Here is a 26,285-nt window from a genome sequence, read left to right as displayed (position 1 = left end):
CGGTCTACCTTCTTTCCCCACCTTCACTTTGCCACCCCGGCGCGCCCCCCGTTCTCCCGCAGGAGGGCACCCGGCTCCCGCAGGCTGAGGGGACCCCGCGGGCGGTGGCGGCGGGGCCGGGGCTGGGCGGGCGCCGTGCCCCGTGGAGGGGCGGGCGGCCGGGGCCCGTCAGTGCCCGCCGGTGCCCGCCTCCCGCTGGCCGCCCGCCGGCGGCGGGGCCGGGGCCCGGCTGACATCACGGGGCCGGGGCGGGGAGAGGGGCCGGGAGGGGAAGGGAGGTTGGGGGGGGCGGGGGGGGGGGGGGGGGGGGGGGGTGTTTTCCAGCTTTAAAAAGGCGGCGCCGGGCGTGCAGCCCTGCGTCAGAGCGAGACTTCCCCGCTCCGCACACTCACTGCCCCCGTCCCCTGGCTTCAGCTCTCCGCGGGCGGCAGCGCCCGCCGCCCCGTCCCGCCGCCTCAGCGCGGGCAGTGCCTCCGAAGTCCCCACGCACACCCGCCCTCCTCTCCATGCCCCGTCCCCGGGGGGGAGGCGGCGGCGAGCTCCTGTGCCTCCGCGGGAGCGGCTACCACGCCGGGGGCGGCGCGGTCCCGGTCACCGGGTCGTGAAGGCGGGCGGGGGGGCGCGGGACAGGCGGGCCAGGCGACGAGGGGCCGGCAGTGGCCCAGGGCGCGGCGCCGGGCTTGGCCGCCCCGCCGGGTGGATGCCAAGCGCTGCCCCGCCGGCCGCCGCCGCGCCGCCGTCGCGGGACCCATCCAGCGGGAGAGAGAGGCCGGCGGCGGCCCCGCAGGACGGCGCCCGCCCGCTCGGCAGCACCATGAAGGCGGCTGAGGAAGGTAACGGGCGGCGCTGCGGGGGGCGGAGGGCGGGCGGGCGGCGGTGTCCCCCGGTGTTTCCCCGCGGCGGCCCGGAGGCTCGCCGGCGGCCGCTTGCCAATAGGTGTCTCTTTCGCCTCTCGCAGGGCGCCACCGCGGCCGCGCCGCTGCTCCCGGCCGCTTCCCGCCGGTCCTGGGCCCGGGCCCGCTGCCGGAGGGGCTACGAGTGCGCCTGAGATCCTGTCAGGGGCGCACGCTCGGGGATTCCCTCCCCATCCCGGGGTTTGATTTGGGGGAGGTCAGTATACAGTCCATCGTTGCAGGCAGTCACGTCCCCGGGAAAAGGAAGGAGTCCCGGGCAGTGCCAGGCGCCGTACAGGCGCTCCTGGCACACCGAGACAGGCGGGCACGCCGCGGCCGCGCTGCGGGGCTCCGCCGCCCCGCTTACTCCGCGCCCCCGGCGGGCGGGCGCGCTGCCGCCGCCGTCCCGGCTCCGGGGGAGCGCTTGCCCTTCTATCCCAGCTCTGAATCACAGCTTCTTTCTCTACTCCTGTTGCGAAAAGCGCCCTGAAAACACAGTGGCAAAGTTTCTAGACGGACAGATGGTGGGAGCGGAGCTCAGGACGCGCGCAGCTCCTCCGGGCTGAACTTGGCCCCTGCCATGGGTAGCGTCTGGCTGACTTCGCCCTCCCCTCTTGCCAATCGAGACACTGTTCTCCCCCCGGAGCATCGCCATCCACCTACCGCCGAAACTTTCGGACCTTGCCGCTACTTACGGCTCCTTTCGGCCCCGGCAGCGGGACCTCGCAGGCATCCCCGCCGGGCATCGCCTCCGCGCCGCGGCAGGTGTGGGGCAGATCCCGGCTCCCCGCTGCGGGCCCGACGGCTCCCCGCTCCCTTCCCGCTTTCCCCGGCTCACAAGTTTCCTCCCTATACAGTGGTGCCGCCGCTTTGCAGCGGCTGCTGCTGGGGCTCGGGCAGGGCGCAGCGAGCTCGCAGGTCCCGGGCAGAGAAAGTTGTGAAGAGGCGAAGTGGGGGGGTTGTCCATGTCCGCCGCGTTCTTTCTGCAGCGTGGGACAACGGGACTCCATTCCCCGGGTTTGTCCCCGGAAAGCTGGAAGGGAGCTCAAGACCCGTCTCTCTCTCTTTCTCTTTTTTTTTTTTCTTTTTTTTTTTTTTTTTTTTTAATATTTATTTTTACACAGCTGTTTTCACCCTTGGGGTTCATTGCAGTTGACAAGATTCTGCCAGTGCGAAATCTACAAGCGCGGCTCTGACTGTGGCTCCGCTTGCGAAGTGGAGAGCCTTTTGGGATGGAAGTTAATTATACTGTATTTAATAGAAATGACTGGCGTGCCAGTCGCACACTCAGACATCCGTGGGCTGCACGCACAGCTCTTCCAATGCCCTGGGCTCCAAGGGCACTGAATACACCGTTTGTAAAAATTACATCCAGAGGCAGCTGACATAAAAAGCATTCTTCAGCCCCTTGTAAAGGAAGAGGCTTTATTTCTGTGGCATTTCTGATGCCTATGTTAAAATGTGCTAACCCTCGTCGATAGTTCTCTTCCCCAGTGGTGCGGTGTATTTTGTAAGGGACTAAGAAAATTAGTCCAGCCAGAAGGAGTGACCCAATCCAGGAAACACATAGGGGAGCCCTGCACGTCAGGATTGCTGCCTGCAAATTAAGGTGCCATTTGATTGCCAAACTACAACAATCAAAGAAAATACTTTATTTCTTGTTTAATCTGGGAAGAAATGTGCAAAGAGTCCCACTGGGAGGACCTCGTTTTTTTCTTTGGGTGGTAGCAAGGTGTGGTGTCCTTTACCTTTGAAAATGCCAGTGTTTATGCCAGGTTTAATGCCATGGACAAGTTACATTTCACTTCAGGCTGGGGGGCTGCAGCTGAAGCAGACCATCTGATGCATCCCTTGTTGACCCGCTTTATGGAGTTGGAACAAGTCCAATTAACTCCAAGGAGAGGCTGGGTGGGCAGTGGCTGAGCTGGTAGATCGGTCCGTGGGTGTGCAAGGGCGGCTGGTGACACGGAAATGGCCTTGCCAGGCCGCACTGCTTCCCCATAGCTCGTTTCTCTCTCCTCAGTTCAATGACACTGTTTCGAACTGGACTGTTAGCTGGAGGGCCACTGTTAATCTGTCCGCACATGTGGTGTCACTTCGTTTCTAACATTTTCATGGCACATTTTTCCTCTTTCTCCAAGGGAAGGGTGCCAATCGAAATATTTCATTGACAGCACTAATACTAATGTCACTGACAAATCAAGCCGTCTGTAAATAGTGTGGGACAATTCACCAGTCTTGCAGGTACCACATGGGGGAGAGACGAAGGATCGAGGGCAGCAGGTACTTGGGAGCTTCTCCTCTCCTCCCTGCCGGGGCACTCCAGGAGATGGGCGTCTGGAGCAGAGCAGCGTCAGGGAGGGTTGACACTGGTGGAACCGGGGGCCTGGCGGCTGTCCCGCCTGTAGGCCCTGGGCAGGGAGGGGGACAGGAGGCACATCCGTGCCCGCTGCCGGGGCAAAGGCTGAGGGGCGTGCACGGCTGAAGCGGGCCGCTCCTCCCTGCGGCGCGGCCTGAGTCGGCGCCCCGGGGCGACCACGGTCGGGGCAGGCGCAGGGGGAGCGGTTTCCCTGCTGCCAAGGCCTTCAGCACACTCGGGTGGGTCAGCCCCGGCATTTCAGCACTCACGGTCCCCTTCAGGGCGAAGCACAGCTCGGCTCCTGCAAGAACCCAGCCTGCGAGGAGGCTCGTTCCCGGAGGAGGGGGAAAAGAATAATGGGCTCAGATGGAAAAAAAAATGTGTTTTCCTGGCAATTTAGAATGGAGATTTCGGTCGCAAGCCTGGAAAATGGTATTCCCTGAATAGTATTCTCTTATAAACCTAAAGTGGTTTATAAGAGAATACTATTTCCAAAACTGCTTTAAAAAACTGTTCCTTTTGAAACCCGACCTGAAGCTTCGGCAACTGAGGAGCCGAGCCGAGCCGAGCCGAGCTGCTGGGGCGGACGCTCCTTTGCCTGGAGGGGATCTTTAGAAGGGCCCGGTGTAACATGACAGGAAAGCACCTCGAAACATAAAGAAAGTCTTAATTTACTTTTCCCCTAATTTGTATCCCGTACGAGCGGGAAGAGAGACAGGCCGGGCAGAGTCCTGTAAGCACAGCCACCGGAGCCCTTTGCAGGCGCCCTCCCGGTGTGTGGCGGCGGCCCGGAGAGGACCTTTCCCTCTCCGGCGCACGGAGGCGGCCGGCAGCGTTCCGAGTCCCGCTTTACTGCGCTTTTTATAGCAGCTGGCACTAGTGGGTGCTGCGACTAAGTGATATTAATAATAAATAAATGAAAGCGGAGCCTCTTGGCTCACAGACGCGGCGTGGTGGGCATCCGTGGAAGAAACTTTATCAGTCGTCAGCGAAGAGGGGACACGCCGGTGTCCCCCTTGAGTGGGCTGAGCAGCCCTCCCTCCCCACTTCCCTCCCGCTGAAGCGCGGAAGGAGCCGCTCCGGACCCCGCCGTTACCGCCGGTCGGGAGCAGGTGAACTCCCTCCCTGCCCATCCCCGGGCTCCCCATCCCGCCCACGGCGAGCCCTCGGCGGTCTGGGTCTCCCCCGGTGCCGGGTGCCCCGGATGGGTCGAGGGCTCCCCGCGGATCACGGGCTGCGCTGCAGGGGCAGAGCCCCGGCGGGAGGGTGCGGGGGGGCCGGGCACCGCGGTTGTTTGCATCCACCCGGAAACATCAACAGCGCGCGGGAGGGCGGATCGGAGGCGGCGGCGGCAGCGAGACAGGCCGCCCGTCGGGGCCGAGATCACGTTACCGAGCGCAGCCGTCCCACGCCGTGCCGGGGCTCCGCGCAGCCCGGCCCGCCGGCAGCAGGTGTCCGGGCGCGACGGGGCGGGCCGCGGCTGCGCCACCACCCCTGCCAGGGTGCCGGAACGTGGCGGGGGTCGCGGCGGGAGCCATGACGGGCGTAGAGGCCGAGCAGGAGTTTGACTTCGATTTCCTCTTCGAGTTCAAGCACAGCGATGAGGGTGGAGGTGGGTCGCGGTAGGGCGGCCGGGATATCTCCGGGAGCGCTGGCGGCGGGATGCTGCGGGGAGCCCTCCTTGCGCTGCCCCGTTCGGGAGGGGAAAAGGCTACCTCACTTCGCGGGGAGGGGGAGCCAGCAATCCCGCCCGGACAGATCTGCCCGGTCCCGGGCAGCGCTCGTAGCCTCAGCCGCGCCGGGAAGCGGCGAGTGGGGCCGCGGCGACCGGGATGGAGTCCTGACCGGGCGGCAGGCGCTCCTCTGGCGGGTCCGTGGCAGCAGCCGAACGAGGTGCAGGGGGAGACGATCCAGGGGGGCCGCCGTGCAGAGTTTTTAGAAGTTTGGAGTTGTTTGAGATGTCCGGACCCCCGCGCTGACCTCTCGCACGGCCTCCCCGGCTGGGTTTGGGTCTTGCCCGTGACAGAGATGGCCTGGTTGAGAACTCACTTGAGCCCGCTTTCCCCATCCCCCCGTGAGCCGGACTTAGGGTTTAGCTTGAAGGTCATCCGCAAATAAAAATAACGGGCGTGAATTTGTCACGCATCACAACTGTTTCCAACTCTGGTGTCTCGGTCCGGATGTCTGTTTTTATGGCTTTAAGCAATGCTTGAGGTGGAAATGAGGCAAACAAGGCTGGAACTGGCAGAGACAGAAGGTTGCCGCTTCCTGGTGCGTGGTTAACTCGCTGCAGTGTCGGTGATAGCGGGTCACCGTAAAGAGCTCTTGTACAAGTGGATGACTTAACACTGCCTCAGAGTAGGGCTGTGTTTGCTCTGTGCCTTATCTTTTTGCCTGTAAATTCTAGTAGGTTTGCAAATCCTGGCAGCCTGCCAGGATATGAGCGAAGGTGTTTGCACCTTCCTAGCTCTCCCCAGCTGCCCACCTCTCTGGGAGAATGTCGGAGTCCAAATAGTTTATGAGCTTCTAGTTTTTAGAAGAAGGCAGTTTTTAGAGTTTCACACCAAGCTTTTCAGATAAGCGTTCTAGTGGTTAGACACCTGAGTGTCTAAAGTGGAGGGGCCTAAGCAAATTAATGTCAAAGTCCTAGTGTGAGAAAAGTACCTAACTCCATTAGGCAATTTTGAAAGTAATTTAAACAAAGACATAGATGTGGCTTCATCTTGAGCAATGTAAGACAGCCCTCATCTTCTCTAAACACCCTACAAGCTGCAGGTGTTCAGCATTCCTATTTGAAATATGTAAATAAAAAACGATGGTGCTCAGTGCCTTGCAGGATCCGACCATTAATGATAGAAAGGAATAAACCTTGCTTACTGTGAAATAACTAGAGGAAAAGAAGGAGCTTTTTAACTGCTACAAAGGGAAACGTAATATGTGGAGGTGTGCTCACAACTCAAAAGGGTCCAATTGTTTGTCCTAGTTATACTTACCATAAGTGTGGATTTGTTGGAGCAGAACTGATGCAAACCTGCACTGGTCTATCTCATACTGGGGTTTGGCCCAGGATATTAAAATACCCTATTGAATGTGTCTTGGTAGTCTGTACACTGGTCCTGGGTGCCTCTGTGAATCACAGTCATAATAGTGACACCACGGCACAGGCATTACCTGCCTTTCATCTGCATCAGGACTGTCAAAATATCCTACATAGCTACATTATGTGATGCAGGATTTTATTTCTACTTGTCTCATTCACCCTGGTGAGGAAAACATCAGCATGTTATAAATGCTGACTATGGATGTGTGTTTGATGAATTTTGTAAATATGGAAGTTTTGGAGAATGAGCTTATTTCAGAAATTTTAGCTGGTGGTTTTTAGCCCACAAACCAAGGTCTCTGTCTTGTTCCTAGTTCTGACTTTGAGACTTTTATATTTGGTAGACATATTTTCTACATGATGCCTGTAATTTTAAGATACCTAAATATGTTTGGAAGGCTTTGGATTTTGCATCTTTTTATTTTGTGTACTATTGTACACAAACTATGAATTGTATGGTGTTATTTTTCTTGGGCCTTTAAAAGTTAGCTTAAAAAAAAAAGCATAATATTTCTAAAAGTGGCTATTCCTTGTCATGTGAAATAAGGAACTTGCTTATAGCACTTGAGGCTGTCTTTTAATTTTTTTTTTAAACTGGATTCCAAAGGCTCATCTGAGCTTTGTATTGCCTATTGAGTCTGGGCTGCAGATCTCCAGCAGACTGCAGTGTTTGAATTCACCCCAGTCATGCATTAGAATTTGAGCAAACTGCTGGGCTCACAGTACTTGTCCCTGTTATTTTGTTTGTTTACCTATTTATTTTTAATACAAGATCTAAGAGTACTGATTCTGCACTCAGCAGAGGCAAAGCCCACCTTGTGGGTGCAGAGCTGGGGCAGACTGCTGAGCCCCCAGTCTCCTGCCTGGACTGTCTGGCTGCATGGTGCGTGGTAGGGACTGGCTGGGAGTGGTTCCCAGCTGTGCCATGTCACCAGTGCCTTCCAGCTGTATGCCAGAGCAGGAGGCTGTGGAAGGGTATGTGGAAGAGCATAGCCAGTGTCCCAGCAGCAGTGTGGGTATGGACATCACCTTCCTCTGGAGCTGGAGGAAGCAGTGAAGGGGCTGAAGCTGCCCTGAAGGCATTACTCTAGACCCTTTCTCTGAGCTAGTTTCTGAAACAGATAAGGTCTTACTACAGCTGTACCATGTCAGGGGTTTTTTCCATGACGGGTAGGAGGGAGGGAAGTGGTGGTGGTTGTGGTGACACTGGGTGGTGCGGCCAAGTGGCAGGGCAGCAACAAAACAGAACTGATTTTGGAAGGAGGGAATTCTCATCCCCGTGGCAGATCTGCCCCTTGGTGTGACCAATGCAGTTAGATTTTGTCAAGTAGCACCTCTTTTGCTGTATTTCCTGCTTCCCTGGTTGTTTGAATAGAGCGTGAAGCTGCAGCATGCTTTGAATAATCCAGTGTTATTTGTGGCACACTGCAATGTAATTTAATGACCCTTCCTGAGCAAATGGCCAGTATCTGAGGGCAGACTAGAGAGCAAGTTCAAAAGGTGTTATTGCTCATCATTCCCAACTGTTACTTGCTATGACATGCATCAGCTGGAGCTGCTGTGAAACTGCCATAGCACATTAATTTTTCCTAAGTACCTTGCCTTGGAGTCGTTGCCAGAGAGAAAGGTGAGCGTGGGATCACAGGTGGATGACACTAGAGAGGGCTGAGCTGATAAACAAGAGAAAGAGAATAGCTGGCTGTGCTGGTTACCAGCTTGGAGGCTCTTTTGCATTTGCAGAGCTCCCTGGTTGCCTCTGGAATAGCAGCTGCAGTAATTAACACAGCCTTTCCATATCTTCCGATGGAAGGTGCGCAAGATGACTGCCAAGGGAACTTGCCTCCTGGGATAGAAAGGGACAGGTTTCCCATGTGGACTGGCTGTGGCCATGAGGCATGTAGAGTTTCCCTCTGTCCTGCAGGAAAGTGATGCTGCTGCCATAATAAACCTCAGGGAAGGCTGATGCATTGCAAGCACAGCCTGGGGCTGGAGCTGGGTGCATTTCCAGACTTCTGAGAGGAACCTGTACACCAGCCTTACCCAGACTCAGAGTTCAGCAGTCATTGTCCCTGATACAAAGATTTTGCTCTCTTTTTCCAGTAAAGTAAGAGATACTGGTGTTAGGGCTTACGTGTCTGGTTCATATGTCCTGGTGACACAGAGCTTCCCTATATCAGGAAGAATAGAGGTGATGATTCCTCATCCCACCACAGCTCAGAGCACCAGGGGCATGTTGTCCTTGGTAGAGGGCTGCCTATTTCCCCCGTGGGCAGCCCACCAATATCTCTGGGTGGCAAAAAGAGTCACTTATACATCCCTGGGACAAGGGAGCAGAACTGAAGGAGTGCCTTCAGAAGGCAGACAGCAAGGTGAGGCAGAGATAATGCCATGTGGACCAGTTTTGAAACGCTGGTCCACAGGGATGCTGCTCTACAGGGATGGAGGCATGCAAAGGGCACATTGTTCCTTGTGCTTGGTCAGGGAGCTCATTGGCACAAGGCTGTGATGTGATCTGTCACTTTCCAGGTTTTCCACACTGGCTGCGCAGCTCTGCTTTTGCTTTTATACTCCCAGCACTGTTAAATGGTTGGAGAGCTGGCCCAGAGCACGCTGCTGGCAGCGCTCGATGTGGCGTGTGCAATAACTAGCAATTTCAGTGGAATTTCAGCTGTCGCTGAGTAGTGAGACATCCATGTTTATCCTTCACCTGGCCTCTGCCAGTTGAGCTGGAGGATAAGTGGTCCCAGAAACCAGAGCAGATCAATAGATCCATCTTTTTCCAAAATCCTAGTTAACTGGAACCAGTTGGAAACTTGCTGTAATGGAAATTTCAATTGTGTATAATTTTTTTAACAGAATGCAGTTGATCTTTTTCGTTGCTTTAATCTGCCTCCACTTTTGTTTTTTTGTCCAGTTTTTTGTGTATTCCAACTTTTCAGGGAGGGAGTTAGGCTCACTTATGTAAAAACACATCTCTTCAGCTGCATCTCTGAATGCTGCAGTCTCCCAGAATCCTGAAGCAATGTTGTTTGATGACTCAGTTATTTTGCTTTGAAGGTTCACCTAGGAACCATGTTCTCAAGACCAGCTCTGTCTGCGTAGATTCCCCATCCCAAGATATCTTGTCTTGTTCTGTTCAGTTAGTGGCATTTTCAAGGATGCTAGTCTGCAGCCTCTTGCCCAACATGGCACACCTGTGGGCTGTGCTGTTGAGGAGAGCTGTGCTTTTGTGTGTTGTGCCATGTCCCACCATTTCAGCTGGGTATGTTACCAAGTAAGTATATTTGTGCAGCAACTCATGTCATTCTTTGTTGTTTGTTTGTTTCTTCCAGAACACTATAATTATGCATCTTCAAATGTAAATGCTGGCTTGCCTCTAAATGTGGCACATTCCTCATTGTCAACTCCATGTCATGGCCTGCAGACATCAAATCCCGTCATTTCAGTTGTCCCATCGACAAACCATCCCTCTGGATATGGAGGACACATTGACAGTGGAGCCTCCGAGTACTACCTGCCGCCAAACATGAGACCTAATGGGGCTCCAGCGCTGGAGAGCCCCAGAATTGAGATCACGTCTTACATGGGATTGCATCATAACAACAACCAGTTTTTCCATGATGAGGTGGAGGAGGCCATCCCTAACGCCAAGCGGTCGCCTTCCACTGCCACTTTGAACTTGCCGAACATCGAGGCATACAGAGACCCGTCCTGCCTCAGTCCAGCGAGTAGTTTGTCTTCCAGAAGCTGCAACTCTGAAGCGTCTTCCTATGAGTCCAACTACTCATATCCATACACTTCACCTCAGACCTCTCCGTGGCAGTCCCCGTGTGTGTCTCCAAAGACCACTGACACAGAGGAGGGCTACCAGCGCAGCATGGTGGCCTGTACTTTGCTCAGTTCCCCAAGGCACTCTCCATCGACGTCTCCCAGAACAAGCATCACAGAGGAGAACTGGCTGGGGGCTCGCAACTCCAGGCCTCCGTCTCCCTGCAACAAAAGGAAGTACAGCCTCAATGGCCGGCAGACTTCCTATTCCCCACACCACTCCCCCACTCCTTCTCCGCAAAACTCACCACGGGTGAGTGTCACAGATGACACGTGGCTGGGGAACACAAACCAGTACACCAGCTCCGCCATTGTCGCTGCCATCAACGCCCTCACCACTGACAGCACCATCGATATGAACGATGGGATTCCCATCAAGTCAAGGAAGACCACCATTGATCACACCCCATCCATGACTCTCAAAACTGAGCCGGCTGGCGAGGATCATGGGACCATATCGCCAGCTGCTGATTTGTCACCAGAAGACTTCTCCAGCTTCCAGCACATCAGGAAAGGAAACTTCTGCGAGCAGTACTTGTCTGTGCCGCAGCATCCTTATCAGTGGGCCAAACCAAAGCCTCTATCTCCAACATCCTACATGAGGTAAGGAACCCCGACTTAGAGGACAATCCCAGTAGTATCTTTATTGTATGCTTTTGTTTCCTCCTTTTCCTTTCCTTCCTGTCTCATTTCCTGCCAAATCTGCCCATCCACTCACTCCACTTAACTGTGGCTTGTGACACTGCCTCTGTTGTTGGTGTGGTGTAACCACGGGTCAAGCCTTGAAGGGTGAAAGAGGCTGTTCTAGGAGCTGGCTATGCATAGGTTGTAACCAGTTATCCACTTTCCTGGGGATGAGCCCCAGGCTGGGAAGTCTGGAAATCAGGCATTCAGAAGCTCAGGGAGCAGGACAATTTCGTGCCAACAAACCTGTGGCTTTACTTGAAGTTTATTATGTCTCAGTATTTTTATATTGCTGGACAAGCATATGATTTCATTATGGTGATTGTTGCAGGGCCTTTTACATTTATGCTTTTTGCACAGTGAATAAAAGTTAATTAAGAAGATGGTTCTTTTGTGAATTATTTCAGCTTATCTGAAATTATTTCAGCTCATCTGAAGGCTGTCTATCAATATTCTTCTGTCTCTACTGGACAGTGATTCTCTGTTGTTTTTTTTTTTGTCTTCCCTGCTACTTCTGTTTAAAGAAGAAAAGCTAATTTTTCAACTGCTGGTGGTTCAATCTGTTCATCAAATTTATTTATCACAACAGGGCTCCGGGTAGGAAGCAGTACCATATAGCTGAAATCTTAATTACATTCATTGCATTTTCTTTCTGTCGTAGATATAGACTTTATTTTGGACTCTTCTGTACGAGGCATGTGGTGCAGGAAAATAGTTAGCTTTCCAAGGGCTTGTAGGCTGTTCCTAGTCCCTGATTCTGATGGTCACTCCCTTTCCTCCTCCTCCCCAAGCACACCTGGCTTCTTGCTCTTTACAGTGAAGCTGCCTTTCTCAAAATGAAAGCAGTAAGTGTGTAGCTGAAGTGTTTTAGTTAGCAATGCATTTCCTGGTTTTCAGCCTTGTCAGTCTCACCTTTTTTCAGCCAGCACCTCTCTGCCTTGTGCTGTCTCCTGAAACTGAGGTGGAGTGGTCCATGGCTCTTAATGTTGCAGCACACTCCCCTTCCTCATCATTCTCATTCTCCTCTGCATTGCCAAGCTCCTTTCAAGACCCTGGCTCAAACGCAGCAGCCCCTTTGGATCTGGCCACCCAGAGTTAGGCACTCATCTTTCAGAGCTGGGGTGGAGACTTCTAACACCAGGCAAATCCTTCAGAGCCTTCCCATTTATTTAGAAAAAGCCTTTTATGTTCCCCCACTGCAGTGCCAAGTAGCCCATGTTCATCAGAGAGGCTGGCCCTCAGCTGTTGTGTCAGGGGCAGCTTTTTGTCGATGACTTCAAGGGCAGGAATAGGACAGTTTGCCCAAACAGGCTTTTATCTTTCCGTTGCAGCAAGCGGCCGTAGGCGCTGTGCCGTGCTCCGTCAGGAGGCACCCGGCGTGCATGTGCGCTAACACAAACAAGAAAGGTGAAGTGCACAGAACGAAGCACCACTATGTTGTGTATTTAACATTTTTTCCACTGTTTTGGTCTTGTATAAAATATGTTTCCTGGTTTGCAATATGTTTCCATGTGATCTCATTAACTCGTGCTCTAGGGCAGTTGGAAGTTACTGTTGAAATGTGATTTTTAAGTTATTTTACCAATCAGATACACTGACAGTGCTTCCTTCCACCAAAAATACCTCTCATTTTATGTATATGAAAGTACTGGACAAGTGAGCACGGACGTCAACAGGATCACAGCCTACGCAACAGAAACTGTTATTTTAAATCTTTCCAAAAAATTGGTTAAGAATTTGTCACAACAGAGCTGGATTTTTTTCCTGTTATGTTACACATCTGTTCTATTTCAAACGCGAGGACTGGAGGGGTGGATTCCAACAAACAACTCAGGCTCCGAAATCTACCCAGTCATAATGATTTTGAGATAACCAGATTTGATTACCTCCTCTGTCCCTTCCTGAATATGCAGTACAGTTTTCATCAAAAGCCAGCATGCCTTGGAAAATCACTGACGCCTTTCCCTCCCTCTCTTGCATTCCCATCTCTTTGGTAGCAGGAGGGAGCAGGCACACCATCGGCTGAGTGCTGTCTCTGTTCCCAAGGTTTTATAGTGGGCATCAGTCTTAAAAGGAAACTGCTTTTTGCTATTGTTACTAAAATTGATGATGTTTTTAATTTTTCATAATTAAAGTTCAGTCTGCTTTAGGCTTTTCAAATCCTGGAGCAGGGGAATAATAAGAGTATATAATGAGACTACAATAATGCCTGCCTTAACAGAAATTGAGTCTTTATGTGTTTCGTGAGCTCGGATGCTCAGCCCAGTCCCCAGGCTGTGGGCTCTGTGATGCAGATCTGGGCTCACACATCTCCTTTTCAGACTATGATCATGGGACTGTTCCTGCACGGGACTCGAGGGTGCAGAGGATCTCAGGACAGGGTGGCAGGATAGAGGCTGACCTCACAGCTGAGGATTGAGCTACACGGGTTAACCCAGGGCTGGCTGGGATTTGGCTGCAGTCCTTTGGTTGCAGCCCAAGGCCTTGCACCAAATCTTTGGATGTAGAAAATATTTAAAGACCAAGCAGACATTCCAGGGGAAGCACTGGAGCAAGCAGTGAGGTAACAATGGGAATCACACCTTTTCTAGACCAAAATAGTTATCTAAATATACCAGTCTGCCTCAAAAAGCCCTGGAGGTAAATCATGGTGCAGAGTCAAGAGATGGTCTTTGTGAAGCTCTCTTTCAGTTTTATTTCCAACATATTTTTTTATTTTAGTATTTGTGCATTGTGCTGTCTCATTCAAATGCAGCTAGTTTCTGTCTGTAGTATCTCTCTTAGACTTACTGTAGGAAATAATTTTAAGAGAATTACTCTATTGGGCAGTTACTGTACAAGCAGAGGAGGCTCTGTGTTTCTCAAACCCTTGGTGTGTCAGTGGTGTTCCTTCTATGCCATTTTGCCATCTCTCCTAAGTGCTATGTAATGCAGCATGTCTTGTGGGCAAAAATGCCAAAACCAAAATGGAAGTACAGGACTGGACTCTGCCCTCGGCTATGGGGGCACTGTTAGTGACTACTTCCAAACTGAAATCCCATTTTTTGTATTCTGCACCTGCTCATAAGCAGGTCCTAAATCACCCGATATCACAACAAAAAGTATAGTCACTCACCAAAGTGCCATGTTTCTAAATATCTTGCACATTTTATATGACTTCCTCTTCACCTCCTGTATTTGATTAAACACAAACTGAGATTTCTCAGAGGCAGTTTCTTACTCTTCGAAAAGTAGTGCATTGTATTTATATCAAGTGTAATCAATTTAATCCAAGGAGTCTGTTGGCCTTTAACACTTGAGCTTGCACTAAATGTATTGTTTTTCAAGAGAAGGAGAAATGGTTGGGTTTGCTGGTTGGGTGTATGGCATATATGAGGTCTACCACACCCAAAGGAGATTGCAGGTATAACAGGTGACTTTTAAAAGCTCCCTATGGTGTTTACTTCCACAGTTTATTGTTTTTTAACAGTCAAAAGCCACATTTTCTTTAGCTGCCGTCTCTTTTTCAACCTCAAAAATATGCATATATGTTTTTCACCTCACAGGCACGTGGTTATGTAGTTTTACACATGGAGACTGAAGTCTGTACCTAGAGAATGTATGGTTGGATACCTCTCTGCAAGTTGCAAAAAGCTCATTTGACTTTTGTCTGCATCAGTGAGCTTTTTGGGTTTTTTTGTGGATTTTTTGGATTCTACTTTTGGGACTCTGACCGAATTAAACTCAAGCATGCAAAAGTTGAGGCCCCAAATTTTACAAATGATGTATCAAACAAACTATGATTACAAACTATGACTTTAAAATGTTGCAGAAATTTTTCTTCTTTCTTTCAAAAGAAGAAAAATTCATTTGCAGACCTTTCAGATGCTTTTGATTTTGCGGGAGTTTTTTGTTTGGTTGGTTTTGGTTTTTGTTTTTGCAGAGGTGTTTTGTTTCAGATCATGAAATAGAGGGCAACCCTACTTGGGAAAAGTTGAATTTCTCAAGAAAAAGGTACCAGCAATCTTAAGATGAGATGAGATAGTGAGTGGTGCAGCCGCACCACATTTGCTGACCTGTGCATCCCTGGCGAACTTGCGTGTTTATGGCAGGCGAGAGGAAGTTCCACAGACAAAGCAAAGGCAGGGCTGTCTGGGCAAGACTCAGTGAAGTGGGAACTTGTGGCTGTGTGGCAGTGACCATCTCCTGGGACTCATTAGTGTTAATTGAGGGGCTGGCGCTGGGAAGTGGACAGGGCAGAGCCCAAAATGCCGCTAATCTATTTTTCTTTTCTGCTATATTCCTGTTGAATAGGAATGTTTGGTTACTTTCAACTTGTGATGTTTGTTTTGCCATCACATAGCAGTGACTTTTTATTACATTTGGTTGCTGCACCATAAGGCTGAAGACTACTTGGAAGCCTGTCTCAGTAAACTGATATATTTTTGTTTGTTTGATTTAATCTTCCCCACGCTTTCTCCCGACTGTTTTTTAGTTCATTCAAACAACCCTGTGAGCATCTTATTAATGGCCTTCCTTCACCAGCTCTTTTGACACCCTAGGATTCTAAATTCAGGATAAGCAGAAATACTATGCCAGCCACTTGTTATCTCCATTCCTGCAGCAATAGTTTCTTGTCATTTCTCTAAGCCATCAAATGTGAAACTTCCCATGCAAACCAATCTCTGAGTGTGAATTTTTAGGACAGAAGGGTGAAGTATTATGTGGGAGAATGACGATGACTCATGTTTTCAGACTTCAGCATGAGGAATTCCAGGGTGCCTCATGCACTTCAGAGAGGAGCTACTTGCTCCACATGCCAGCAAAATTCAGCCAAGTGTAGGGTGGGACACAGCATCTATTTTAACAGCCCACAGCCAGATTGCTCAATTGTCAGACAGGAAATTCAAAAAAAAGAGAGAGTAAAATCTGCCCGTGTTAAGTCACAGGTGAAATATAAAGCAGGTGTATTTTTCTGACCACAGTCGAGTTGGTGGACACGTAGCCATCACTGTTGTTTTCTTACTCTTTCAAAATCACACACAAGGATCTTTCACAGGCATCCACTTCGATGTGAGATGAGTAATAAATAATAAATTGTAACCATAATTGCATTTGGTGCAGAGTTGGAGCAGGTTCAAGCTAGCAGCTTGGTAAAAGTTTCAGCAGCCCTGTGGTTTTTCTATTTTGTGTTTTTGTTTCTATAGGAAAACTCCTTGTCAGAAAAAAATAAGTTTAGCACAGGGCATCCAGTCTCAGCTGTACTCCTTCTAGGTCACTCACTTAACTTTGGGTGCTGAAAGACACTGAGCATCTTCTCCTTCTAGGCAGTGGTTCATGCCACTCTCAGGCAGCTATCTGGGGTAGATGACTCTGTGCTGCAATGTTTGTCCAAGAACAGGGATAGTCCCAGGGTGAGACTGGCAGTTGTTCTTGTACTTTCTGCAGTTTGGGACAAAAATGTTTGTGAATCTCTTTTTCCAGTGGCCTTGGGCTAGTAGCTTAGAAAGTGTAATTATAATTTAATTCCCAAATGGATAGCAGCCATGTGAAAATGGAGCTTAAACACCTTTAAAAAGTTTAGCAGAAGTTTTTAGCTTTGTTTCCTCCCTGTATATATTCCAGTGGGCTGCTTAGTACCTTTCTTTTTTTTTTTTCTGGTTTTTTTTTTTTTTTTTTTTTTTGTAACTTGATAAATCTTTCTGCTAAAGGCAGAAGTCAGCCAGACTGGATAATCTGTTTTTGATTTAATCATATTGTGTATCTGGTGTATGCAAAATAAATCACTATTCATCTGGTTTTTAATCTGATTTATGTAGGACAGAGTTATATTGAGCCAGTTTGCTACAGCCTAGCACCAGCTTTTGTGAACCTGCCTTGAAGTAACCACACCTCATTGCAGCATTTAGGAGGACTACAGTGAGATTTATTAGGGCACAGAAAGAAATGGGACAGGTTTTCAGCTGGTGGAAAATGTCATCTGAGGAAAAAAGACTGATGTGTATTTGATAGGAAGACTGCATGAAGACCTTTAATTCCTCTTCTTGACTGCTATGGTGGGGCTCTTCTAACCTCCACATGACACTGGCTTGATGAGGTAGTTTGGACCTTTTCAAATTAATATTTGCAGCAACCAGATTTGATTTTACCACTGCACCATTTGTTTGGTGGCTTTTTCCTTTAACCATGTTTAGCTGCAGAAAATTAAGTGCATGATGAAGATAACCTAACAGGAAATAGCTCTGACAGCCCCAGTCCATGACACTGCTAAATGCATCACTTTGCTTCCTCTATCAGGAAAACTCCCATTAATTGTCAATTTATAATTGGGCAGGTGGTGCTTTGGAATTTTGATTGTAGATTTGAGGCTAACAGCAAACCATATTTTTGTTTTCATACTTTATTTGAGAACATGAATTTTACAACTTAATTATACTAACATTTTCAGGTGCTGATTTGAAAAGGGGAGGTTGTGTGTTTCTTCTTTGGTTCTTTTCTTTCAAAGAGATGTCATTAATTACAAAACTATGACTTCTATGTATCTTAAAAAAAACAACCCTCTTCACTTGAGGACTACATGCTGTCAGTCAGAGTTCTCCTTTTTAAGTGTTAAAAATTTCTAATCTGATAGATGTTGTATCCTCAGAAAAAAAATCCATCAAGTGAGAATTTACTTAAAACCAGAAACATCTGTTTAAAAATGTGTGCTGATCATCACCAGGAGAGACACAGCTGTTTTGCTCTACTCCTTGTCATTTATTATTACTCAAATATGCTTCATCCAGATTTTTATTTTCAGACTAAAATATGTGTACCTAAAGTGCTAGGCAAAGAGCACTGGCTAAATACAATGGCCACCTGTCCGTAATTTTCTGCTGTCTCCTCATTCCTTGTATGAGCCCTGGCCATTTTGGGGGAAAGGCTTGCACAGGAGCTCAGAAGGTGCAACATCCTGCCTGTAGCTGAGGCAGGGGCTTCCATGTGTGGAGGGGTAGAAGGGAAATTCAGAGTTTGTCCCTTTCAGGATCTTGTCAGTGGAGAGGGTGCCCCCCTGGCTTCTCCTGACTCCAGATGTTCATGGAAGCTCAGGACCTGCAGAGACAACTTTCTTTTAGATAAACTTCCCCTTAGGGTAAGCTGGGATGATGGATACTTCCCTTTCTCTCTGTTGTTGGGCTCCATGTCCTGAAGGCTGGAGAACAGAATACCTTGATGTTTGGAGCCTGCAACTTGCCACTGAGCTGTCCTGGAATAGCAGGAGGTGCCCAGGGAGAGCAAAGGTGATCCTGGTCCTCACCAGGCTGGGACTTGGTGGCTCCAGCTGACCCCTGTAATGTGTATAATGTGTGTCCATAGGCATGCAGATACGTGGCTCAGACTTGTCAAAAATGAAGAAGGATAATGTAGGGAAACATAGCACCGCCTGAAGTCTCAGCAGTGCATACGCACACAGGCAGTAACAGATGTGAGTTCAATATGCTTGTGGTACAGGGCTGGGTAAGCACTCAAAAACCCAGAAGGCAAAGCACAAAAGTGCCTGTGCTAGTGGTAGAAGTCCTGTCCTGCAGTGGAGCCAGCAGGGCTGCTGAGAGCTGTAGTGCCTGTGGAATATACAAGTGCACTGAGTGTGGATCACTGGGATGGTAACATGGAGTATCCAGCCTCCAGCTGAACAAGTGTTTGCAGTATATGCATCCAGTGTGGAAGCTCTTGCACATCCCTTCCCCTTCAGGCAGCTCACAGGGAAAGGAAAGATTTCATCTGTGATCCTGCTGCTCAGACTGTCCTTGCTCCTGGGCTGCAGTAGTGAGGCAAGGATCCAGTAAATCCCCAGTTCCCAGCCTCCCCAACAGGCTGGGGAGAGCTGGTGAGCCCTTACCTGCAGGCTGTGGTGGCACAAGTCCTCTCACAGTGCCAGGGACCCCTGGTCCATGGCACCTACAAAGGGCCACGATTTTCTGCTTGCTGGTTGTCTTCTCCAGGCTGATGGGAGAGAAAATAAAGTTTCATATGAAAGGGCAGGGGAGGGTGTTGCAGTTGGGCTGTTTAACTACTTTCAAAGACTTTTGAAGGACACTCAGTGAAGAAAATTCACCAAAGGAAAGAATATAGAGTGGACATGAAATTAGTGTTTTAATTGTAAAGCTTATTTACTTCAATTTAAAGGTTAGTAAGTCTGTCTCACAGCTGCTGTTTCTACTGTCCTTGTTTCTTTTCTTTCAAAGCATCAACTTGGCATTTCTTAGAGGTCTCCCAGCTATTTTCAAGTGTGGTTTTATACTGGAAGAGGGTTTCTAAGAATCTCATTCTCCCAGCATTGAATGCTGTCAGGCTGCTTGATGGGAATAGGTGCTTGGTATTTTAGTATTTTAGTTAATTGTAGAGTCAGTGTTGAGCCAGAAGAGTGAGCTGCATGTTCTGCAGGCTTGCTCATCACCATCAATAGGATTCATAAGCAAGTTCTGACTTCAGAGTTTTCTCCTTTGCAGTGTATTAACCCAAAAGAGATGAGCTTTGCTTCGAGGCTCTCAGACATGCTTTGTGTTGGGAGTGAAGCAGGGAAATAGCTTTTCCTTCATTTTTCTACCCCCTGTAAACAGAGAAGATTTGTTGAAACCCATTAGATTCATTAAATGCCAAACTAGTTTGGCATTCACTTTCACAGCAGAAATCATCTTCCTAAAACTCCCCATGTCTTTCTGCCTTTTTATTTTGCTTTGAGAATTAGTATATATAATATTTGTATATATATTATATATATACAAATATATAATATTTGTAATCTGTGTCTTAAAAATTTTCTCTTTTGGATACAAATTAGATAGCATCTGGGCCAACAGATATGCTCGACCCATAAATCTTCCTAAAATAGCCAATACCTTCTAAATTACTTATGTCATGACATTATCCTTATCGATTAAATTTTAACTGTAAGATGGTGAAGGATGAACTACGAGACTAGGTGTCTAAAGTAATAGTGCTGGTTGCTTGTGGTTTGTGATAGTGTACTTGATGTTAATTTTTAATCTGTTTTCCTTTCCATTGTAGCCCATCCCTGCCTGCTCTGGATTGGCAGCTGCCATCTCACTCAGGACCTTACGAACTGCGCATCGAAGTGCAGCCGAAATCTCACCACCGAGCTCATTACGAGACAGAAGGCAGTCGAGGGGCTGTGAAAGCATCTGCGGGGGGGCACCCCATTGTGCAGGTACCAAACGTGTAACCAGCAGCACAGGTTGTTTATCTCAGTGCTCTGTGGTGAGCGCTGTTTCTTCTCTAAAACCAAAAAGTAACGGGAGATTTTCCCTGTCCTCAGAAATTCCTGCATGTGACCACTCCTTAGACCGCATTTTAAACTGGGTGGACCAAGCTTTTGGTGAAAACAATGCAAGAGCAATGTGAATACAGGGTGGATTGCTGCTCTGTCTGTTTAGGGCTCAGCGAGTGTTCAGCTGTTCAGTGGTGACCATGGACCGACTTGTGCAGTCACACTTCAGACTTTATACTGTTTATTCAGTTTATACTGAAATCAGCTGGGGACGTGCCTCAGTACATTTAGTTCTTAACTGGCAGTTGGATCTAATCAGATCTGTGAATGCATGTTGGAGTGCAGAGCTGTAGCAGTGATGTAGAAGTATGTTGCTGGTTTGGATGTTGCAGTGAGTTCTGAGCAAAGGCTTTTAGAGTTTTTCTGTTCAGTTTCTAAAACCCTTCCAGCTGCTCTGAAAAGCATCTGAGATCTGAATCTAGTTTCATGAATTCCACCAAGCTCTTTAGTTACTCTGTATAAAGCATTTAATTTAATAACACTCTAAACTGACCCTTAATTCGTTTATATGAGTAGTGTCATTCATTTTTAAAGGTCTTTGCTCAGGAGTAGGAAGAACAAGATTTGGTTGTTTAAAACAAAAAAAAGAATAAGTAGTGGGAGGGAGTGGGAGACAGTGCCTGTCCCTACCCAGCTGCTGCTTTCTCACCCAGCAGTTAAACTCCCAATGCTGCCCATCAGGGCTGTGTCCCTGTGTGCAGCAGAGCCCAGGTTTCATCGCTGCCCGGATGCCACAGAACCCATGGATGCCGGGGCACTGCTGCCATGCTCGCACAGCTTGGGCTCGTGCCACAAGCCTTGCTGTGGGAGCAGTGGCTTGTTGAAAGCCCCGATGGCTCGAGATGATGTACAGACCACATGTGCAGGGCTGTGCATGTTTGTTTATTTACTGTAAGCTCCTGTTTGCAAACATGTCTGTAGAAGGAACGGTGGGAGGCTGGGATGACGCTGGGCAGAGAATGCTGCTGTGTAAATGTGTGCTGCTGCCACAGCTGGAAAAGGAAAGTGAGGGAAGTTGTCAGCAGCAAACACTTAAGCTCTGCCAGAACTTGTCAGTGACATGGGATTATGGAAGCTGTCTGCTGGAAGTTGAAAGGTTTTAGCAGAACATTTGTGAATGATATTAAAGAGGGGCATATGGCAGACATGCTTGTTTACAATTAATGCCTTCTCTGTTTGTGGCTAGATGCAAGGAAATGCAAATGGGGAGGTATCAATTTGCAATGGCCAGCTTGGCACTTAAAGTTTCTTACGTGCATTTTGGAAAGACTGAATGTGATGCCAACATTTAATTGGACTAAATGTGTCCAGACATTTCCCCTCTCAGCCCCTGTCCCAGTCTGTCAGGAGGGAGCACGCTGCTTCCAAACACAAACAAGTGTCAGAAGAGAGGAGAGGAAAGGAGAGGAGAGGAAATTACGGAAGGCCATGAAGGGAGGGCAGAGGAAGCAGACAGTCCCAGCCCTGTCAATTGGCTCTACCGGCTTAATAAGGATTAATGTATTTTTCAGTCCTTTTATTACAACCCAAACATCCGTTTCTCCAAAAAGAACAGAAACATAAAGAGATGCAGAAAAAGTTTTTCTGTGCTGATATTGCCATCATGGCCAATTATCTGTTTGAAGAAATGCATAAAAGCTCTAACTTAGACGAGAGCTGAGTAGATGGATGAATTAAAAGTACTTCCAAAAAGAAAAGAAGTGTTTATAAATAATTTTTGTAAGACAAATAGTAAGTACTTACAAATAAAGAAGTACCTGAAAAACAAATGTATGTATAAATAAATGGAAGAGAAGGAAATCTAGGGAGTATTTTCTGTTAAATTGGTGACTGGCACAACCTGAAAAATGCATCTCTGAAGCATCAACAGGTTTCCAGATGGTTCAGATCAGGTTTGATTCATCCCACTGGGTTACACAGAAAGGAGCCCAAGTTTTGAAGTTCAAACCCAGATGTGAGCTCAAACAGAATCTGAGTGTCTTCAGGAGAGAGATTTTGGATCAAGCTTTTTGCTCTTTAATATTTCTGGTGTTTTCTTTTCTGTTGACTCAGGGAAAACGCTCATAAAACTGCTTTGACCTCTTGTACTACCCTTTTCTGTTACATTTTTCCCATGCTGACCCTAAGGTCTTTCTTATGTCGGAACTTTGGGGAAACTTGCTTTCATTCTGCTGTTGTTAAAACTCTTCCCCCTTTATCTTCAACAAGAGGAGAATATGGATGAGGTCTCTCTCCTCTCTCAGTTTTTCTCTCTTTGTTTCAAACCCCCTCTCGTTGGCATATTGCTTCCCAAAGTAGGTGATGTTCTCACATTAATACCTCCACAAATCTGTTGGGCATGCTAAGGCAGATGAGAAGTAAATCCAAAAAACATCCACTGTTCGTGGCATGGTTCCCAAGCAAAATTGCCAGGAGGTTGCTTTCTCTGCAGCCAGAGCAGGTATATCTATCTTTCCCAGGCAATATTAGCTTCCTTGCTGCTGATCCATCTCTTCTTTTAAGAGGTGGAATGTCTGAGGGTCAAAGGTTTCAGAGGCAAGCGTGCTGGATGAGGAGAGCAGTAGCATAGGAGGGCAGGAATCTCTCATGTGTATGACATGAAGCCCAAGCTTCAGAGCCAATTTTTTCCTTAGCTCCTCCAGTCTGGTGACTTTTCTGTGTAGCTGGAGAGGGCCCCATGTACAGCTGAGGAGCTGGCACTGTGCTCAGAGCCACTGCTGTATGAGATTGCTTTTCTCTCCCAAACCTGAGCATGGGGAGGGGCAGGCAGAGCTGAGCACAGCAGGCTGCCTCAGGAGCTCATACTGACCCATGCAAAGGCAAGCCTGGTGTGTGCTGGGGGCTGCCTGTGGCAGCAGTTCTGTCTACCACTTGCTCCTTATAATCTCTGAATAATGTATGGGACTTGCTCACTGGAAGCTCCCATGTGCCATCTCCCAGGCGTATTTCAGCCAGCAGGATTTCCTGTGGATTTCCTTCTGTGGAATGGCAGCACCTTCCTTGCTGCACTTAGGAATTATATGGTTTGGAGTGCTTCAAGTTGCCTGTGAAAGCTCATGAGCCTGGTAACACAATATTCCTCTCTCTCACATTTTGCTTTTGCCTGTTTGGGTGTTTGGCTGCCATGGCAGCTCCAAGCTATCACTGTTTCTGATTGCTAAACGTTTGGAGAGTGGGATGAGCCGGCGCGCCTGGCAAGCTAAATATGCCGCAGAGGATTGGCAAGCAAATGATGCTGGGGAGCGGTGCTGGTGAGCTCACAGCTGGCACTGGCTTTCACCCCTTGGCTTGGGGAAGTATTTTGCGAGTTGCTGTTGCCTTTGGTGATTTTAGACTGGAGTACTCCCACCTCTGAGTCAGAGCAGGGATGGTGCCCTGGCTGGCACCAGGCATTGGGAAGCTGCATATTGTGTCCAGTGACTGTTAAACCTGGGACCACTCTGAGAAGCAAAATCCTGTCTGTTACCATCCTGCTGGCACCTACTCCTTCTCAAGAGTTTGTGGCTCAGGTGAGGATTTTTAAAACAAAGCAAAATGAAGTGAATGGGTTAGTTAGCACACCCACAGCATTATGTAGCTACAGACACATTTTAAGTGAAGTGAATTTAATTCAAGGGGTTTACATCCAGAACACCTTAAAAATGTCCTCCATTTGGACCTATCTCACAATTCTTCTTTTTGAGAGTAGTGGTGAGGAGTTGCACAAGATGGGGTTTGCATTCCAGCCAGTAATGGCTCTGTTTCAGCTGCAGGTAAGTAATGCAGCAGATAAAAGTTTGCACTCCCCAGGGAGGGATGGCACCAGATTGTAAATACATGGTCTGTAGATATTCTAATTAATAACTCATCTTTGAAATAATTCAAGCACTTTGACTGCCTGAGATGGAATTTTTACAAGCAGGGTGTGGTGTATCTATGAGATAAAATCCAAATACTCAAGAATGTTTAATTAAAGGGCATGATGTACTCCCATAGAAGATTGTATTCAACAGTGAAAGAAAATATTCAAATGCACGGAGTAGTCTAGTAAGCACTTTTAAAAGCCATGACTATTATTAAACTTCTTGACACAAAATATGCCATGAATTCTCTTCCAGATCACTCCTGACATGAAGTCTATAAATTGGTTAGAAAAAGGAAAGAAAATTATTTGTAGGAGTTTTCCTTTTTATCTAAGTAACCAGTACTATCCAGAATTTATTTTCCTCTTGAAAAATTAAGTTATTATGGAATATACAGTGAATGCTGCCTTGCCTTTCACTGTACCTCTTAGAGTGAGAGGGTAAAGGTTGTGTTTGGCTTCTGTGCTTCAACACAAAATTTCATCTGAGCCTGTGCAGAGCTGAATTGTTGGTACACTCTCATTTTACAGGCAAAACTCAATGATTTGTCTGCTGATTTACATAGTCAAAATGTTGTTTGTGTTGGGAGATTTGCTCAAGAATCATCTGTGTCCTTTCTTGACAAGACCTCAGGTAGGCATTTCAGGTCTGATTTCAAAGGCCTTGAGGCGTACACTGGGATTTTTTAAATCCCCTTATGACTATTAAGTGTCAGACTCTACTTTATAGCAATCACTGCCTTGGTATTTTTTGTACATCTCCACATCACCATAATTAGGCACCAACATACCCCTGAGTGATTTGTGCATTTCAGTAACATATGTAGTGTCTTATTGTTTGCTTCCCATGGATCAGTTGGTTTTGTTGCTTTCGGTTAACAAGCACAAAGTCCCTGTGCAGGTGCTGGTCACCACAGCTATCTGCCAGAGCCCTTTCATCTTCAGACCTATAAGCAATGAATACCTTTTGCAAATCCCTTGGGGAATAGAAAGCCTTGTTGACAAAGCAGTGTAACTTCAGGGGCCATCACACTCTGATCAGCACCTCTCATACCCTGGCTTCGCACACAGCCAACAGCACGAGGTCAGACAGTGCTGTGGTAACCAGAGGGCTAGATGGGAACAAGAGAGAAATGGAGAGCTGAAGGAAAAGACTGGAAAGAGCTGTTCACCGCTGATGATAGAAAGAGGATGAAGGTAAAAGGAAGCAAAGAGGAAGGCTCTTCCAGACAGACCATGCCAATTTCTTTGCAGCAATGCTGTGGTGCTGCACAGTAAGAGTGAACCCATGGCGAGTCCCATTATATGGGACCTGCAGTGCGTTCATAAGTGCTTTTCTTGGTAGGGATCCCCACTGCTACAAGTTTGTTTTAAACAACAGAACTGCCACCATTGCTGAGTGAGTCAAGGGAATTAGAAAGAAAAAACAGTTCCTTGTGGGTCCAGTTCATGGCCATGTGACACTTGAGCAAGAGGAGCATATGTGGAAAAAATAGTGTTAGCTGCTTCCCCCTTCCCTCTCTGAGTATATTGGGGCAGAGCAGAGGGCATATTCTCATTAGTAAGCAGTGATTCAACTCATCATGCTACAGTGGACTTCCTCTCTGTGCTGCTCTTAGCTTCTTTTTAGAAGGCAGCATCACTGTTTTGTTCAGATGGAAATATAATCCTTCCTTATGGTGGGCATATAAAGACATTGGCAAGCACCTGTTAGCCAGGTTGCAATTAATAGCACAAAGCCATGCAATCACACAACAAACCAGACAGGGAACCTACACTTTATAGCCTTGTTTTAGACAGCCAGTACTTCTTAAGAGTAAATCTGAGCTGAATAGCTTTCTCACTTCTTGCATCTGTATAGTTAAAGCAAAACCTCAAACTAGCAGACAGATAATCAAAACTGAAATGTAGAATGATTTGGCAGATGTTTTAAGGCTGCTATTGCTTTTATAAATCCAGCAAATGGAAAAATGCCCATTGAAAGCTTTTCATCACAGTTGTTGGGTGGGTTTTTTAATTAGGAAAGTGTATTTTGGAAAGGAGAAAGTTTCTCATTTTTGGGGTTTACAGGAAGTTGGTCCCACAAAGTAGTTCCACGAGCACAGCTGTATCACTAGCTTGTGGCCTCCCTGAGGAGGGATAAGTCCAGAAGGGTGCTGTCCTGGAAAGTGTGCTGCTGTCAGCTGGAGAAGATTTCATGACCCTGAAAATACAACTTCAGTTCTGATTTATGAGCCATCCTGGGGACAGGCCTCTGCTGTTTGGTGCAACAG

General features: G+C 48.0%; 1 protein-coding gene across 5 annotated transcripts in view; it reads left to right on the top strand.

Moving 5' to 3' along the window:
* Positions 1-700: 700 nt before the first annotated feature.
* NFATC1 (nuclear factor of activated T cells 1) overlaps positions 701-26,285 on the top strand; it is a 110,330-nt gene continuing 84,745 nt past the window's right edge. For 4 of the 5 annotated variants that reach the window (XM_036378805.1, XM_036378804.1, XM_036378807.1 and 1 more), the window contains exons 1-2: positions 9,618-10,783; positions 19,892-20,051. In XM_036378805.1, the coding sequence (XP_036234698.1) occupies positions 9,651-10,783; positions 19,892-20,051 (1,293 nt within the window). In that variant the 5' untranslated portion in view covers positions 9,618-9,650. Of the gene's footprint in view, positions 834-9,617; positions 10,784-19,891; positions 20,052-26,285 lie in introns of those variants that run through there. The other variant, XM_036378803.1, reaches the window with a different exon arrangement.

The sequence above is a fragment of the Molothrus ater genome, chromosome 1 (assembly GCF_012460135.2).
Source record: "Molothrus ater isolate BHLD 08-10-18 breed brown headed cowbird chromosome 1, BPBGC_Mater_1.1, whole genome shotgun sequence".
In the NCBI taxonomy this organism is placed as follows: Eukaryota; Metazoa; Chordata; class Aves; order Passeriformes; family Icteridae; genus Molothrus; species Molothrus ater.
This window is presented reverse-complemented; position numbering and strand designations above follow the sequence as displayed.